We start from the raw sequence: 16,398 nt of genomic DNA on the forward strand, positions 1-16,398 counted from the left end.
ATATCAAATATATATATATATATATATATATATATATATATATATATATATATATATATATAGTGTATATTTTACAATTAACCAGTGTATTATTGTTATTATTGTCATTCCTGCAATGTATGAAGTAATACCTTTTGAAAAAGGGCTTTTGTATAGGAAAATGTGACAAAATAAATATTTTTACCTCTCAAGTACTGCCCTGTTGCCTTTCTGGGATTTCACCACAATGTTGGCACTGATTAAACACACAAGACAAAAAAACAAGGAACAAAGAAACCAGATCAAAAGTGCAATAGTACAACTTTGACAGTTGTTTGCATATTTGCACAATGCTTCCCTCTTTCGAGCTAGTGCTGAAAATGAATCCCTCTCAGCTTGTGACAGCATAGTATATTATTTTTCATTGGTCCCTATAACAGAAAAGTTACATATTTTTTTTAAAATGATGAAACATTTTAATATATGTGTGCATTTAGAGCAGTAGGTGTAATAGTCCTTAGCTTGATTAGGTCATATCAGCGTTACACTTTTGTCTCTTCATGCTCTTCCTGTGTGCAGCCAAAAATGATGGTTTTGGCAATTGAATAGTACTTGTACATGCTGTCTATGTTTAAAAAGTCCACTACAGTTGTTGAGGGTGCTGCAATTGTGATTTGGTGCTATATAAATAAAAATGAAGTGACTTTAATTAAAATACACAAAGTGAATCACATTAACAGAACTTTTTTTGAAATATCCTTCTGAAGCATGTACCATCTTAATCTTTTTTCTAATAATTTCACATGTTGGTTTGAGTGTCACTTGCTATAGCAACATCAAGTGCAGTCTCTTACATATATATTAGAACATATATATTGGAATAGAGCAGAACTGGGAGGTCTGCCTTACTGATATGTTTGATGCTAACAGACAGTATGTGGTGCTATTTCTCCAAACAGAGAATTTTGGGTTCATGTTCAGAACCTGCAGGCTAAATGATGGCTTGCAAGCTCCCAGCTGTCACCACTCAAACAGTTCCACTAGTTTATGTTTTTCTCCCTGTTTGCTGTCATAAATTTACTTTGTGTACAGCTGAAGAGCTACAATAGAGGTTGGCACCTGTCATTGTGTTGCTTTAACCTTTCTGATCACAAGTCCTTGTATGACGCTTTGATTCCTTCAGACGGACAGTAGAAATAGTAAAATGGCACAAACGCCGTATTTTAGTGCAAAAAAATAATTTTTATTTGGCAGAATAGAAAAAGACATCACAATCATAATTTAAATTTCATACTGTAGTCAGTGCTGACTACATTTCCTGAGATTTTCTTTTACAATGTTTTCACACAAAGGAAAAAAGCACACACACACACACACAATACTACATAAACCAGTGTTGAAAAGAGTGCCAGTGCTTCAGTATTTGAAAAGTTAAGCATAAACTAATGGTTCAAGCCCTGGTGTCAGCTGGTATGTAGGATAACTTAACAGCCACGTTATGGTTTTCTTATCAAAGACACTTTTTTGGACCCCAACAATGGCTCTTCAAGTAACTGTCAGAGTTATATACAGATTATTACATGTGCTTTCTTTTTCCTCGTGCCCATGCACGATGAACCTGAATCAAGATAAGTGGTATAACAGAAAAAACATGTCTTCATTTAAGGCACCAGCATATTTTGTGCGACTCACTGTGAAAGCATTTTGTTCCTATATTGAAGCATCTTGTATAACCAGACCTCCCTTTTGAAAACAAACTTATCAGCAGACAGTGGTGGGTGTGGTTTTGTGTACACACAATTTACAATAACTGCAACTGTACAATAACTTTTAAAAAAAATCTGTCATAAACATAAAAAAAGAAAATAGATTTCTTTACTTCATATTTAAATGCCACACAATGCTGCCTTTAACACCCATTCATCCTTCATCATTGAATTCAATTCAATTCAATTTTATTTATATAGCGCCAAATCACAACAAACAGTTGCCTCAAGGCACTTTATATTGTAAGGTAAAGACCATACAATAATTACAGAGAAAACAACCCCCTGTGAGCAAACACTTGGCGACAGCCTGAAGGAAAAATGTCCTTTTAACAGAAAGGAACCGCCTGCAGAACCAGGCTCAGGGAGGGGGCAGTCATCTGCCACAACCAGCTGGGGGTGAGAGGAGGGAGAGATCATCATTGAGAGGTACAACCTTCAATAAAGTCTCAATTTCTGTTGCTCGGAATATCTACACTGAGATTTTGGGAATCGATGATTTCTATCACCTCAAAGCCGGGATTGTCATGCCCTTCTCTGGAATAGTGATGATGACCCTTTATGTTGTGGAAACAGTAGGAACAGTGTGCAGTGGCCACTGGTACCACTTTGGAGAAGTTGGAGAAATCCACTCTGTACTTGCCTTCCTTGCTTCTTGAGATGATGGGCAAAAAATTGTAACCCCACATAATTTCCTGAGGAATATAGGAAGTCCGCACTTGACAAGAGGAGCTTGTAGACTCAGCCGTGCCATCTAGGAAGACAACCAGCTCAAAGTTTTGCTTGTGGAGTGTGTCCACTGCTATCTCGAAGAAGGGGCTTGTCTTGTCGATTTTGTGATAGAGAGTGAGAGGACATATAAAGAAGAGGTTGTCCTTCCCAGCATCCAACGTAAAATCAACGTTCACCTGATCCAGGATGATGGTCTCTCCATCTTGTGTGGTTGTTGTTCTCAAGAGTTTACCGTAGATCTGGCTTCCAATCATCAGACTCCTACGCAGGTTGGCCACTCTGATTGACAGACAAAGACAATTGTTTTTGGGGCTAATCACAGCCATTGAACTAAATGTGATGGTTTTAGCCCTCTTTTTAGGCAAAGATATTTTGGCTATTACAACGCCACACATTAAGCAATTAATAATTGCTCCAAGGACTGACTGGATAGTGACAACGGCAACAGCACCTGGGCAGAGATCTGTGAGCGCTCGCACTCCATACCCAACTGTGGTCTGGGTTTCAAGTGAGTAGAGGTATGCTGAGGTGAGTCCAACAACATTGATAACACATGGAATGTGATTTGGAGGGGGGTTTTGCCACGTCATGTCTCCATTATTGCGTCCAATCCAATACCACACCAAACCAAAAATGAACCAGCTAAGCGTGAAAGAGGCAGTGAAAATGAAGAGGACATAACGCCACCGCAGCTCCACCAAGGTGGTCCAGAAGTCGGCCAGGAAGGCAAAGTGTTTGCTGTACTTGATGTTTCCATATTCAATGTTGCAGCGACCATTTTTGGTTACTAGCCTGGTGCTGCGATTTCTTCTTTTGTCCAAGTACTCCCGGATTCTGTTGTTCAGGGATCCAAACATTTTTTTTAATGCAATTATTTTTTACCAGACGAACAGGAACCTAAAAGACAATAAAATAGGAAATGTTACAATGTGAATATGCACATGTCAGTACATAATAATAAATTATTAAACAAAGCTGTGATAATCACAAAAAAATGGCTTTACACTACATATAATGAAGAGTACATTAACGTATTGTTGACATATCCTAGAAAATCAACCATTACATTAATGCAAACTACCTAGCTCCATGTATGTAATTTCAGTTCCATATTCATTCATTTTTAAAACCTCCTGATTTAAAAAAAAAAGAAGAAAGAAATAACTGTATGCTAGGTGCTGAACTGGAAACAAAAAGGCAACAATGTTTCAAACACAAAGAAGCATTTCAGTATAAAATAGCACATCTTGTATTTTCAGGACATGTCCTACTTCTGGATACAATGTTGTTTCTGTTTTCCTGCTTGAAATATTTTACTCCTCTGCCCAGGGTCACATAGCTGAGTCTCACTGTAAACTCCCTATGCACAGCCTCACATGTTCCAAGCTTCCCTGTCCCACGGTAGATTTAATCATCACTGAGAGCCTGTAATCCTGGGTGAATGCAGCGCTGCAGTGGAGCCATTAATGAGAAACAAAAGATTCCACTGAAGCATAAGTTGTAAGTGCTCCAAATAAACCAAATAATTTGGGAACTTTGGTCCTACACGAGTGTCTTAACACAAGGATCATCTTTGTTTGCCGAGTTTCAGTGTAGCATAACCTAACGTGGCATTAAAATAATTTGAACCAACCTGGCCAGAAAGGCAGCAGCTCACAGGCATAACAATCTATAAGTTTATTCAGACTTTCAGTTCTTTCATAACTCTGGTGCTTGATGGATGGCAACTGGCAGTATTGCCTGTACAGAGGTTTCCAAGTAAGTATGGCCTCTGTTCTTGCCAAGCCATGCAAACAGTCATTTAGATCGTGCTGTGCTTGTTAGCAAGTGTGAAGTAGGACAAAAAAGTCAGTGCAGGGAGTTTATGTTTTTGTTTGCAGCCCTCAAATCTCAAATCATGTCATTTTGCCAAAAGAAATCTGATAATTGCACTGCACTCCTTGTTGGCAAGCTTTAATCCTTTTAAGCAAACCTAGTCATTTCACACCTAATCATTAGGTCAGCATGTTTTCATGCTGTAACAAGATACACACCGAAGTAATTTCAAGTTATTTAGGTCTTGCAATTGCATGTCTGATAAGTAAGCCTGAATTCAGTGAAAAAAACCAAACAAAAAACGACTAGATTCACAGCTGAAAATGTGATGTAGGAAGAGACTCTCGAGACACATCCACATAGCTTTAAATGTATATTAAGATGGCTTAATGTTTAACATTTAAGCTATAATAACAAGTATATTTAAAGTTTAGTACATTCAACATTAAAATAATTCATTTTGCAGAGTAATTACTATATATTTTCTACATTTTTTATTGTTACTTTAAGAATTGTTTTTGATTGATACGTTGGTGCTGTGATTAAAATGCTACAGCTAAAATAGACATTCGCCTTTTTCTTAAAGCTAAACATGTAAAATTCACAGTTGGTATCTTAGGTATGTTTTCTGTCTAATGTGTACATTCCTGCAGTGGAAACAAACCAAAAATAGGTGATAAGTGAAGTAACATTGTTAAAATTTCTTGCAATACTGTAATAATGTATGCGTGAAAATGAACATTTTTTAAATAAAAGACTTATTCAGTTCAAACTTACCCAGGTGGAAAGTTCACATCCAAAAGTAGATGAATTACAGTCTTCTGAGTCTCTGAGTGTGTCTTGCTTGCAGCTGATTGAGGCAGTTCAGGTGTGTCCTTCTCTCATGCCTGCTGCTGCACACCTGTGTGGCTTTATATTGTCCAGTCCACGCCCAAAGACACATCAAGTGTCCCCACCCCCACTCAGAATATACGTACGCACACATACTCACACACACACACACACACACACACGAGTTTCAGTTAAAATAAATTGCGTTTACTCCACAGATGCCTGGCACCAAGAGCCAAGCTGACCTCTATATATCACACTCCCTGTCTCTTGTGGTCTAGGAGTTGCTCTGAATTTACAGTTTGTTGTTTCCTCTTTAAATTGCAGCTTTTATGCAGTTGCCCTCACACTAGGAGAATTAGCCAAGTGAATGTTGACACCACACGTTTCCTGTTTTCTGGATGCTGATGACTAAACAGACAGTGTGACATTATTTACTGTAAACTGTATATGAACAGAAAATTTTACTGACAGTTTGGGAGAAGACCTTTTTTGTTTTTTTTTTGTCATCTATGAAGACTGTGCGGACATTTTTCATTTTCTGACCTTTTGACCTTAAAGGTCTTTACAAACCGGCGTAAATTCCATAATTCCATGCGAATGTTTCGTGCGTTAAAAATATGTTTCGGACTCACCTGTTCTTATTGCAGCCTTTCACACCAACCACATCATTTCACAGGACGAATTTGCGGCATTTATTTTTTCGGATCATCCAGCTTAACTAAAACATTTAAATGAGCAATGCTGGTTTCTGTATAAGAATCTTTCCATCAATTTCTCGGACAAGTTTGAAACATTCAGTCAGTTTTATGCTAAATATAAAGATGGTAGCTGTAAAACAAACGTAACTAAAGTGGCAATAGGCAACTTTTCCCTGAGAAAGATATTTTATCCAGAATTTAATATTTATGCTTTGGTTTCCACCAGCTCCAGCAAAGTTGTGTCTGGAAATAAAATTTGAAATAAATCTACAAGTGCATGATAGGCTGTTGGTAACAGATCAGTGGAAATGGGAGAACGGAATCAGAGCTAGGCGAGATTTAGCAACACTCAAAAAGGATTTATATTATCTGTCTGGGTTAAACTGAACAGGTCTAAACGTTGGGTGGCTGTATGTATGTGTGAGAGAGCAAAAAGGGAAGCTATTTTGCTGGGTCATTATGTCACTGTGCATTCATATCCATCATTCTGAGAAAATGGCAAAGTGCTAAATGCCGAGCATTGCATTGTGCTTGTCAATCACGTTCCTAATACAAATAAAAGCTACAGGACACATTTTTGTATGACCATGTTTTTTTTGTTTTTTTTTCCTGGAAGTTTCAAAGATGTCAAAATGTAGAAGGACAAAAGATCCAGCTTTGAAGCTACTGGGCACAGCTTGTATGTCAATAGAGTGCGAGTTCTCTATCAGGTCTCTTGCAGGTCTGGAGACTGACTTGCAAGACTTGCGGGAATTTTCCCCTACAAGACTTTTGGAATCATTGTTCACTTTGTGCGTCTTTTAACTTTGGGATTTCTTAGGTCACAGTTGCTCTTGAAGAGTAAGATAAGCTATTTCTTCTCCAGCAGATGGTTGGGATGTGACTGCAGTATGTTAACAATGAAGTGTAAGATTAACAGCATTGTATGAACATAAAATACAGTCAATTTGGATGTATTATAAAGGGCTGCAGGGCATAACCTTTGACTTTATTTGTTCCTTTCTTTGAGTTATTTAATGCCATGCTGCAATAGTGTTTGTGTGAATGATTTTGTTTGTTTGTATTTTTAAATAAGGCATAAACGAAGACAAATGTATAAACGGTAAAAAAAAAAAAAATTTTTTTTAATTGGATTTGAACCCTGGACCCTTGTGCTGTGAGATGACAGTGTTAACCACTGCACCGCCATGCTGCTCATTTTGTAAACACACACATATACTGTACATAAAAATATGAAGAACATGAGACGTGGCTTGAGTGTTTTGCACAATAATGTACATGGACATTTAACATTTTTTTTTTTTCAATTTTATTTATTTATTTAACTAAGAAAAAATCGTGAAACCTCCTAAAGGAAAAAATTAGAAATGGAGGGGAAAAAAAATCTAATGTCCATCTGACTATTTCAGCTGATTGCCCACTGGCTGATTTTCCCTTGCACATTGGTGTGTGTCAGTCCAAGGCTATCAGTGTCAAATAACGTTGGCCTCATCCTCCTTCTCTAATGGCTACGTGTTAAAAAAAAATAGCCTGCAGGGAATAAATGTCAGGTCGGGTTCTTACATCCCTGCTGGCAAAAAGGATTTTGAACTCTCTGGTGCCTTTTAAGATATTCAAGTGAAATGTTTATTATGCAGGTTTAGTAGTGGTGCCATACTTTGATACATAGGTAAGTACTGTTGTTGTTTAACAGCTGCACAGCAGAAAACAACCTGGGTAACCCAGGAAACCTTTTTATTTGTACAATATCACCCTTTGAAATACAAAATTAAATCAAGTAGTCATCAAGGAAGGCTAAAGAACTGTGAATGTGATATACCAGCTGTACAGTATCCATCACTGAGAAACATAATATAATCACTTGAGTGGAAGAATACTTTAGCATTTTGACACCTGGTGTCATTTCAGATTATATAATATTTAATTTGTTCAAGCCTCAAAGTAGAGCAGCGGAGTAGAGTGATTAAAAAAAAAAAAAAACTTGAGAGAAAGGGGGGTTGAATTTTCTTTCCTCTTCACTGAGTTAATTGTTTGGGCCATTTGTTTACTAGGAAAGCAAGAATATATGCGACCTGAGAATATTAAGTAGGCTATCTGATCTCTGTGAACACATCACTGATGTCATACCTTACCTAAGACCTGAGCTTTGATTCTGTACACATTTCTTAGCTACAGGATTACTGAGACCTGCTGAGAATAAGAACTGAGCCTTTTCTTTGAAGAGAAAGTATCATGTTATCAAATGGGGACAGTTGGTACATTTTACTGTATAAATCAATTGAATAATCTGCAGGTATAAAACTCTTCATATTTACTCCTGAACATGGCTCTGCAAAAACAAAATTATAACCAGTGCATAACATCTGAATGTCTTGCTATCTGTTCCAAACTTCGTTTTTTTTTGTTGTTTTTTTCCACGTATCTGACTGATTTTCGTGCTCTATGCTACAACTTGAAATGTTCAAAAAGACAAAAATACTGGGCCGCTGCAGCGCTCGGTGGCTTAGTCTTCAAATCTCTTCCGGCAATAGCCATAGACATCAAATTCAACTGAACATTCCCTCATCATAAACATTTCTTCTTTATTTTCATCATAACAAAAAATATGCTGTTTGTAGTTTCTTAGTCAGTCAGCAGGGCATAACAGACTGAAAGAAATGTACAAGATTTCTCTTTGACCTTAAAATGAACATCTTCTGTCATTTTATGCCTTTTGATTCTTAGTTTTTGATTTTATGGAAGGAAGCAAGTTGCTGGAAGACCAAAACTAATTGGATAGTTTTGTTACATCCACTGGTACATGTAACACAGGGAGTAACAAATAAACACTGAAATGCAGCTTCAATCTGAGACTAAATAGCACAAAAAATATTTGTTATATTTTCGCAACAGCAAATTTTTCAGAGCTCCGAGGCCATAACAGTCAGGCTTTAAAGAGCCCCCTGCTTGCACACTGATCTTCTCACAGAGCCTTGAGACAATCATTGCCTGCTATACCCCCTTACCACCACACAGTGTCGCTGTGTCTGGGCAAAGCATTCAGAATCAGAATCAGAATCAGAAGGTTTTTATTGCCATATGGGTGAACAGGTTCACAGCATTAGGAAATTGCTGCGGTACTTCGTGCTTACAGAAAAAAACAAATAAGTATAAAAACTATAAGACAATATACAAGTATACATTCATGTCGAGACAAGGATCATTCTCTTTCTGTTCAGCTAGTTCAAGTGTAATAGAGCAAATGAGAATTTATAATTTTAACAAGCATGGACACAGTGGAGTGTATTTCAAGACTGCCCTTACAATGTTAATACACCCCCACTGTGATACAATTACAAAATTTTGCATCTATTGTAAAATACACAACCCCAACTCCAAAATAACAACAGAACGCAATAATTTGACAATCTCATATTCACAATAGAACATAGAAAACATATGAAATGTTCAAAAAGTTGGGAAGGGGGCAAGAAAAAGCTGCAAAAGCAAGTAGTCTGAAAAAGAAAAAGCTTGAGGAACATTTTGCAACTAATCAGGTTAACTGGCAACAGGTCAGGAACATAATATATAAAAAGAGCATCTTAGAGAGGCGGAGTTTCTCACAAGTAAAGCTGAGCAGAGGTTTAGCAATCTGCAGCTTGTGGAACTATTTCAGAATAATGCTTTTCAGTGTAAAATTGCAAAGACTGTGAATATCTCACAATCTACAGTGCATAATATCATCAAAACATTCAGAGAATCTGGAGGGAGCTCACTGCACAAGGGGCAGGGCCAAAAATCAATACCGGATGCCTGTGATCTTCAGGCCCTTAAACAGCACTGTTTTAAAACAGGCATGTCATGGAAATCACTGCAATGGCTCAAGAACACCTCCAGAAATCGCTGTCTGTGAACACAGTTCACGGTGCCGTCCACAGATGCAGGTTAAAGCATATATGTTTTAGACTGACAGAAGACGCCTGTTTCAGGGAAGCCTGTGACTATTTGATCACAACAGCGTTAAACTTCATAATGCTGCCATCAAATTCAAAATGATCTTGTTTTTGTTCTAAAAATGGCTCATTTTCTCAATTTAGGCAATTGAAATGTATTCTATTGCACATAAAATATGGGTTTATTAGATTTGTATTTGCATACATTTTACACAGCATCCCAACTTTTCTGCAACTGGGGTTGTAATTCTTTGCAGCCAGCCATTGCTATCATATTGTCAACAAAAATAATACATTCATGTGCCAGTGGGAAGCAGTCCAAGCTTTGTGACTGATTCATGCCAGGACAGGATTATGATAAAAATAAGTTAGCTATTTCTAAATGATTCACACACCAAAAGCACAGTGTACTGATTTGGATTTCACATTCATATTATTCATAACTTAAATGCTGAAAGATGTCTGTATTCCATAAAGTTAGCTTCTGTTTTTAAAATATTCTATAACAAACAAAAAACAAAAAAACTGACTATTATAGAATGGTTACTGCTATTTTTCTATATGATGTGAGCCAGTATACTGAGAATGTTGCGCATGGTGAATTAATTTAAGTGTAAGCTTTATCAGCACCAATTAATTAATAATTTACACATTTTTCATTCCAAGCCTATCTTTCTTCTCCATGCATTTCCCATGATATTAAATTCTGGCCTACAGCTTTGCTCTTTGTGCAATGCAAAGCTTGGTTGAGGTGTTTTAGGTACACTATATGGATGAAAGTTTTGGGCCATGTTAATTTTTGAACTCAGTTGTTTTCAGTCCCATTGCCACAGGTGTAGAAAACCACACACCTGGCCATGCACTCTGCCTTTACAAACATTTGTGAAAGAATGGGTCGTTCTAAGGAGCTCGCTGAATTTGAGCGCAGTACTGTAACAGGATACTATTGCTGCAATGCAACCACTCCTAGATCAATCAATTGTAAGCAGTACTATTGCAAAGTGGAAGAGCTTATCAGCCAATGAAGTGGCAGATGTAGTTTTACAGAATGGGGTTACAGAGTGCTGAGTCACATAGTGTGTAAAAGTCACCAACACTGCTGACTCAATAACATTCCGATACCTCTTCTGGCATCAACACCAACCTTTCATAGGTTTCCATGGCTGAGCAGCTCCTGCAGGTGGCCCAGTACTTTTGTCCATATAGTATATGACAATATAGCAGTAAACCTCAGCACAGCTTCAAGCTTCAAAGTTCAGAATTTCCACTAAACTATTCCGTGCTCTGTATTATGCCCTTCTAGTGCTACATTTTTCATGGCTGGCCTCTGATTTTTCATTCCTGCTGTGTTCTGGGTTGATGGTAACAATGCACTTCATCGTTGTGCCATAAGCTCTGACAAGAGGATCAATCAGAGCTAATGAACCCTGGAAGGAGGTGGGAGAAGTGTGAGAGGGATGGAGCTGAAGGGAGAATTGGTGGGAAAGTGAGGATGGAGATGGGGGATGGGGGTGCCAATGAGCTACTGAGAATATTAAGAAAAATGGCACTTCCCTCCACCTCACTATATGCAAGGAAAAATTCCTTCCTATTTCCTCACTTCCTCTGGAATTATTCTTATTTCACTGGACATCTATGTACTGACATGCACCATCATCTGTTGGCTGCATTTTACTGACCTCATTATATTGCAGGCAAATCTCTATCATTTGTACATCATGCATTTCCCTTTTGCAACCTCTACTATTTGTAAAGGTTTAAGCTGTGATCCAGTGTTTGCAGTGCTCATATATGGGAAGGATATCAGGAATAGCACATGCCTGCATTGACAAGAGGAGATACCACTCACTTTATTTCATATGGAAATTTCTGCATTGATGTATATTAAATCAGACTCAGAGCATACATAACACTTTACAATATTTGTGTTATGCTTCTTTATCCTGCAGTTCACCTTAGCAGGATAATAGCATTTCATGCTTCTAATGGATTATCTATAACAGGAATAACAAAGAGCCTATTATGCCGTGCACCCCTTAAGCAGTATGCAAATGGTTGTACAACATACAAAGGTTTCCTGCAAGCACTTGTAATAGCAAAATGTGCCAGGAAGCTTTATTAATGTATGATGTGTGCTTAATGTGATACGTGTACAGTCAACTGAATGGATTTCTCCACAGCATGAAGTGGCGAGGTAATAAGGTGTAGGGGGTTCAGCTTTGATCAATAGCAGTGTAACCTCAGGAGGGGAAATAATTAAACATGCCCCAGATCTGAACAACTCTGAGCCACACGGGGCTCATCTACACCCGGGATCCACGCAGCTGTTGCCGAAAGACCTGAATTATTACAATTAAGATCACCAACATTTCATTATCACCACTGAGATTTGCACTGCTACCTCGGGAGCAGTCTGAGCACGGTCCAGAACTCAACCCTCGGCCAAATCCCAAACTCCTCATTATTGCAGCTTCGCTTCTTGACGTTCCATAAGCCGCTGTCATCGCTTCCCCTGTTAGTGAAGGCTGGAAAAAAAAGAAGTCTATCCTGGTGGTGGGCAGGGGGGTGACGTGCAGGAACAAAAACGGGGGCCTGCAGAGTCATAAATCTCCTCCCAAACTCAGTGTGGGATGTACGCGAAGAGCCTTTCTGGTAATAGCTGCTTCTGTTGCTCCTCCCCTACTTATCATCATCTCCTTTCTTTCTCTTCGCTCTCATTCTCATTACTCCTCCTCTGTTAAGTGGAGTCTACATTCAATTTTCCCTGTCATGTTAATAACATCTCAATGTCAAGCATCCATGTCTCTACCACCAGTCTACTGTATATCCATTTTTGTGCACATATTGCCCAAGTGAATACAATTTAAAACATGATTAATGAATAAGCACATAGATGTGTTTGAATTAACTGCACATTGATCACTGCCCCACCAGCACAGTGAAAGGTGACTGCGTGAGCGGTTAAACTAGTTTCAGGTTACATTATATGTGCAGGAGGTATTTTTTACTCTACGTTAGGACTTGTTATGTAACTTGTGAACTGAAATTCTTGGTCAAAAGGTCTTGTTCACCCTTTTAACACTTTTGTCTTGTATGTGTTTGTTCCTTTCTTCCTCTTCAGCTCTTTTTTTTCCCATCTTGCTCTGGCTATTTTTTATATGCAGTCTCCTCTGTTTCCACTTTTTATCTCTCTCAACCCCTTAGGGTGTTTCTTCAACTGCAGTTTTAGAGCAATTGATTATACCACACTTCTGTACACCACTGCTCTTTCCCTGTCTGCAGCCCCAACACACACACACACACAAGTACACACACACACACATACACTCTCTCTCATCTGACTTTGCCTCCCTCTCACTGTACTTGACTTTTCTGAGTATATTTCTCTCTGCCTTTTGCAGCAGATAAAACGGTACCATGTGGTAGATGTATATACACACTCACACTCACACATACGTATACAAACACATACACACACACACCGACGCTCTGCGCAAATAGACATGAACACATACACTCTTACAAAGGACAAATCCTGAGAGACAAGAAGTACAATCTCTGTGGAAGTGAGAAGACGGGAAAATTCAAGAGAAAACGCACGCACATTAATATCTTTCCCATCTCTTCTTGCATCCACTCTCTCTCTCTCTCTCTCTCTCCCTCTTTCCCTCACACACATGCACCGACAGACCCCCCTCTCACACAGGAATAGATAGAGAGTGGTGAAGAGCAGAAGGAGCTGGGTGGCAGGAGGGAGGCAGGAGGGCTGTTGTTTATTGAACAAAGCCAGGAAAGGAGTGTGCAGTCCTGGGGAGAAGAGCCGCTGTGAAATGCCTCGGAGGGAGCCTGCCAGCTACTCCTGCAGAGACCTGAAGGTAAGCCTCATTCACCGCCGATGGAGAAAAAAAGCAGAGGAAGAGACAGGGAGAGGATGGCAAAAGAGGAGAGGGGAGGCTTTTAAAGCCACTGATGCACGATACGACCGTGGCACCACATCCAAGCTGCCTTGCCTCAGTTTGACTGTGACCGGCACTGCATTGATTTGAGAATTCACAAATTAAAAAGTCTGCATCAGTATAAAGAGAAATACAAAACTATGAGAATCAGTGATTTAGAAACAGAAACACAATGGCAGGTAGAAAGAGAAGGTGTGAGCCAATTCAAGAGAAAGAGAGCAGGAAAAGGAAAGTGTTGGTGGATAGAGTCTGGAATACCCTCCTACTTCGGCAATAACCTTCATCACCACATCTTGCCCCGTTCATCTTATGTCACTGCAGCAATACATAGATCATCACTATGCATTTCCTCATTGCAGGGGGCAGGGTAATCAAAAAGGCATTGAAAATCTCTGACGCAGGCAGAGAAAAGCCTGTCAACACTCCTGCTGTTTGTGCCTATTTGGGCACCGTGCTGTAGTTCTCTCAGTACAATGCAGGAGTTTTACAAGCGCAGCAGCAGCAGCAAACCTAAAGTGAATGTGCATCTGTGTGTTACTGTAAGTGTGACCGTGTGGGTGTGGGTGTGTGGGTGGGGTGGAGGGGGTACATGTACATTCACACACAGTGCAGCATGTTTGGGCTCTGCGTGTTTTTCAATAAAACATTCAATAAAAGTTGGAGATGAAGCAAAGGACACAGGGTCATGATGGCTGCTGGCATGAATATTGTAGACTGCATCAAAAGCATTAAGGTAAAAAAAATTCTATTGAGTCCCTTGAAACTCTCTCTCTGGTCTGCTTTCTTTAATGTCTTGTGTACCCCACTTTTTTTTTTTCCTCCCCTACTCTAAGGTTGACTCTGTGAGAGAGTTGCTGCTGTAAAACTTTGATGATATTGCAGTGAGGCTTAACAGCCTCATTAATTGATCTCAAAAGCTCCTGTCTGGTATTGTCTCATCGAGGAGTATCACGAAGACATTATCAAGGAAATGTGCAGACTCAATCATGATTTTTTTAATGTGGAGGAATACTAAAGTGGAAGCTGTCTCTGCTCTAATCATTAACAACATTTTTATACATCACTCAAACTCAGACCCAGAGAAGGGAAAGCCCAGAGTGATTTCTTAATGCAGGCTTTGCAAACAAACCTGCTCATTTGCCACACATTAAGGTACTTTCAATCACAGTAATTCCCCGTGACCCTCCTCGCAGCTGGTTGAACCATGATTTGTTATTTCAAGACTGCAAAGGGAAAGTGTGAACTGATGTGATGTAATGCTTTTTGATAGATAGCCTTTCGACCTTATAGGACTATCATCGCAGCTGTAAATCATGGCTGTGCACCTCATTCTCCCCCCTGTTAGGTCCATGCTCCGATCTCCCTAACAAGTGAACAAAACAGGGCAAAGGGCAGATGGAAGGCTCGGCGGGATCTAAAGAGACTCTCAAAACACAAGACACTGCGAATAATTAATTGGATGTGTTCATTTTGTTAAGACTGTATGTCTCAGGGGGATGTGGAGAAAACCACATCCTCAATTCTCTAATACCACAGTGGCACATATGTGTCAAGAGATTAGCGAGCCGTCAAGATTTTGTCTGTCTGTCTTTTCCTTTTTTGCGTCTTTTCTTGGTATCAAGAGCCCTGGAAAATGTGCATCCATCTCCGAGCGCAGCTCAGAATTACAGTGTCTTATTTTTGATAGCTCTACATAAAGATCCCTTATTTATGCAGCCCTGCTGAACTAGCTGCCATCTATAAATTCTCCTTCAGTTCCAGTTTGCACACTTGAAAAGCTAATGTGTATAATTCATAGCTTTGCCACTTTGTGAGGTGTAAGCGAAAGCAATCCAATCCTTGCGTTACTTGCATGAAACAGATGTGGTGAATACGATTTCTTAAATAATCTAGTTTTTCACTGAGGAAAAGCCTCCACTCTGTTCATGCCCTCATAAATCTGTAGCCAATGGAAATTGATGCTTGTCCACTGTGGCACCTACAATGTTTATGTAGCAGATTTATAGCATGGCACACTCTCTGCTTCAGCTGCAACTTCACAGTGCATGTATTTCCTCTGTAGTCTTGTCACACATAAAGTTGATAGAGTGCACGAGGCTGCTGCTGCTGCTCCAGCCTACACACAACACAAATAAACCTTCACCTTGTGTTTGGTAATGAGATGACTGCTCCAGGGATCACCGGTTTGTTCTGTGGTTGTCTGTTTGTCCAGCACACCTATACTAACACAAAAGAACATGAAAGTATATGTACACTATTATATTATGAATAGGAAAAAAAACCCCAAAAAAACAGCTTTTTGGATCTTGTAGGTCTTGTGCAGCTGTGTTCTGTACATTTAAAATTGCCAACAAGATAAAAATGGTTGGTTGTCTAAGGACACTTTGCTCTGACTTTTGCTTTCCCTTAGGCAGTATTATTAGAAAATGTTGCATCATTTTTCATTGTTATGCAGATGATACTCAGCTTTATCTATCCATGAAGCCAGATGACACACATCAATTAGTTATCCTGCAGGGATGTCTTAAAGCCATAAATGCTTTGATGACCTCTAATTTCTTGCTTCTAAATTCAGATAAAACTGAAGTTCTTGTACTCAGCCCCACAAATCTTGGAAACATGGTGTCTAACCAGATACTTACTCTGGATGGCATTGCCTTGGCCTCCAGAAATCTTGGAGTCATTT

The 16,398-nt window shown here is 39.1% G+C and overlaps 2 protein-coding genes across 2 annotated transcripts in view; one reads left to right on the forward strand and one right to left on the reverse strand.

The window, feature by feature from the left end:
• Window positions 1–2,033: 2,033 nt before the first annotated feature.
• kcnj1a.1 (potassium inwardly rectifying channel subfamily J member 1a, tandem duplicate 1) lies at window positions 2,034–5,171 on the reverse strand. The gene is made up of 2 exons (XM_030744937.1): window positions 5,070–5,171; window positions 2,034–3,374 (listed from the first exon to the last, which is right to left on the reverse strand). The coding sequence occupies exon 2, from the start codon at window positions 3,332–3,334 to the stop codon at window positions 2,195–2,197; it is 1,140 nt and encodes a 379-aa protein (XP_030600797.1). The 5' UTR covers window positions 3,335–3,374; window positions 5,070–5,171; the 3' UTR covers window positions 2,034–2,194.
• An 8,319-nt stretch (window positions 5,172–13,490) lies between these two features.
• The window catches only part of kcnj5 (potassium inwardly rectifying channel subfamily J member 5), a 28,302-nt gene continuing 25,394 nt past the window's right edge, over window positions 13,491–16,398 (forward strand). The window contains exon 1 of the mRNA XM_030744982.1: window positions 13,491–13,631. The gene's annotated coding sequence lies outside the window, so the exon portion shown is untranslated. The remainder of the gene's footprint in view (window positions 13,632–16,398) is intronic.

The sequence above is a fragment of the Archocentrus centrarchus genome, chromosome 13 (assembly GCF_007364275.1).
Source record: "Archocentrus centrarchus isolate MPI-CPG fArcCen1 chromosome 13, fArcCen1, whole genome shotgun sequence".
NCBI lineage: Eukaryota > Metazoa > Chordata > Actinopteri > Cichliformes > Cichlidae > Archocentrus > Archocentrus centrarchus.

Coding starts and splice junctions, on each gene's coding strand:
- kcnj1a.1 (XM_030744937.1), bottom strand. CDS start 3,334: ATGTTTGGATCCCTGAACAACAGAATCCGGGAGTACTTGGACAAAAGA.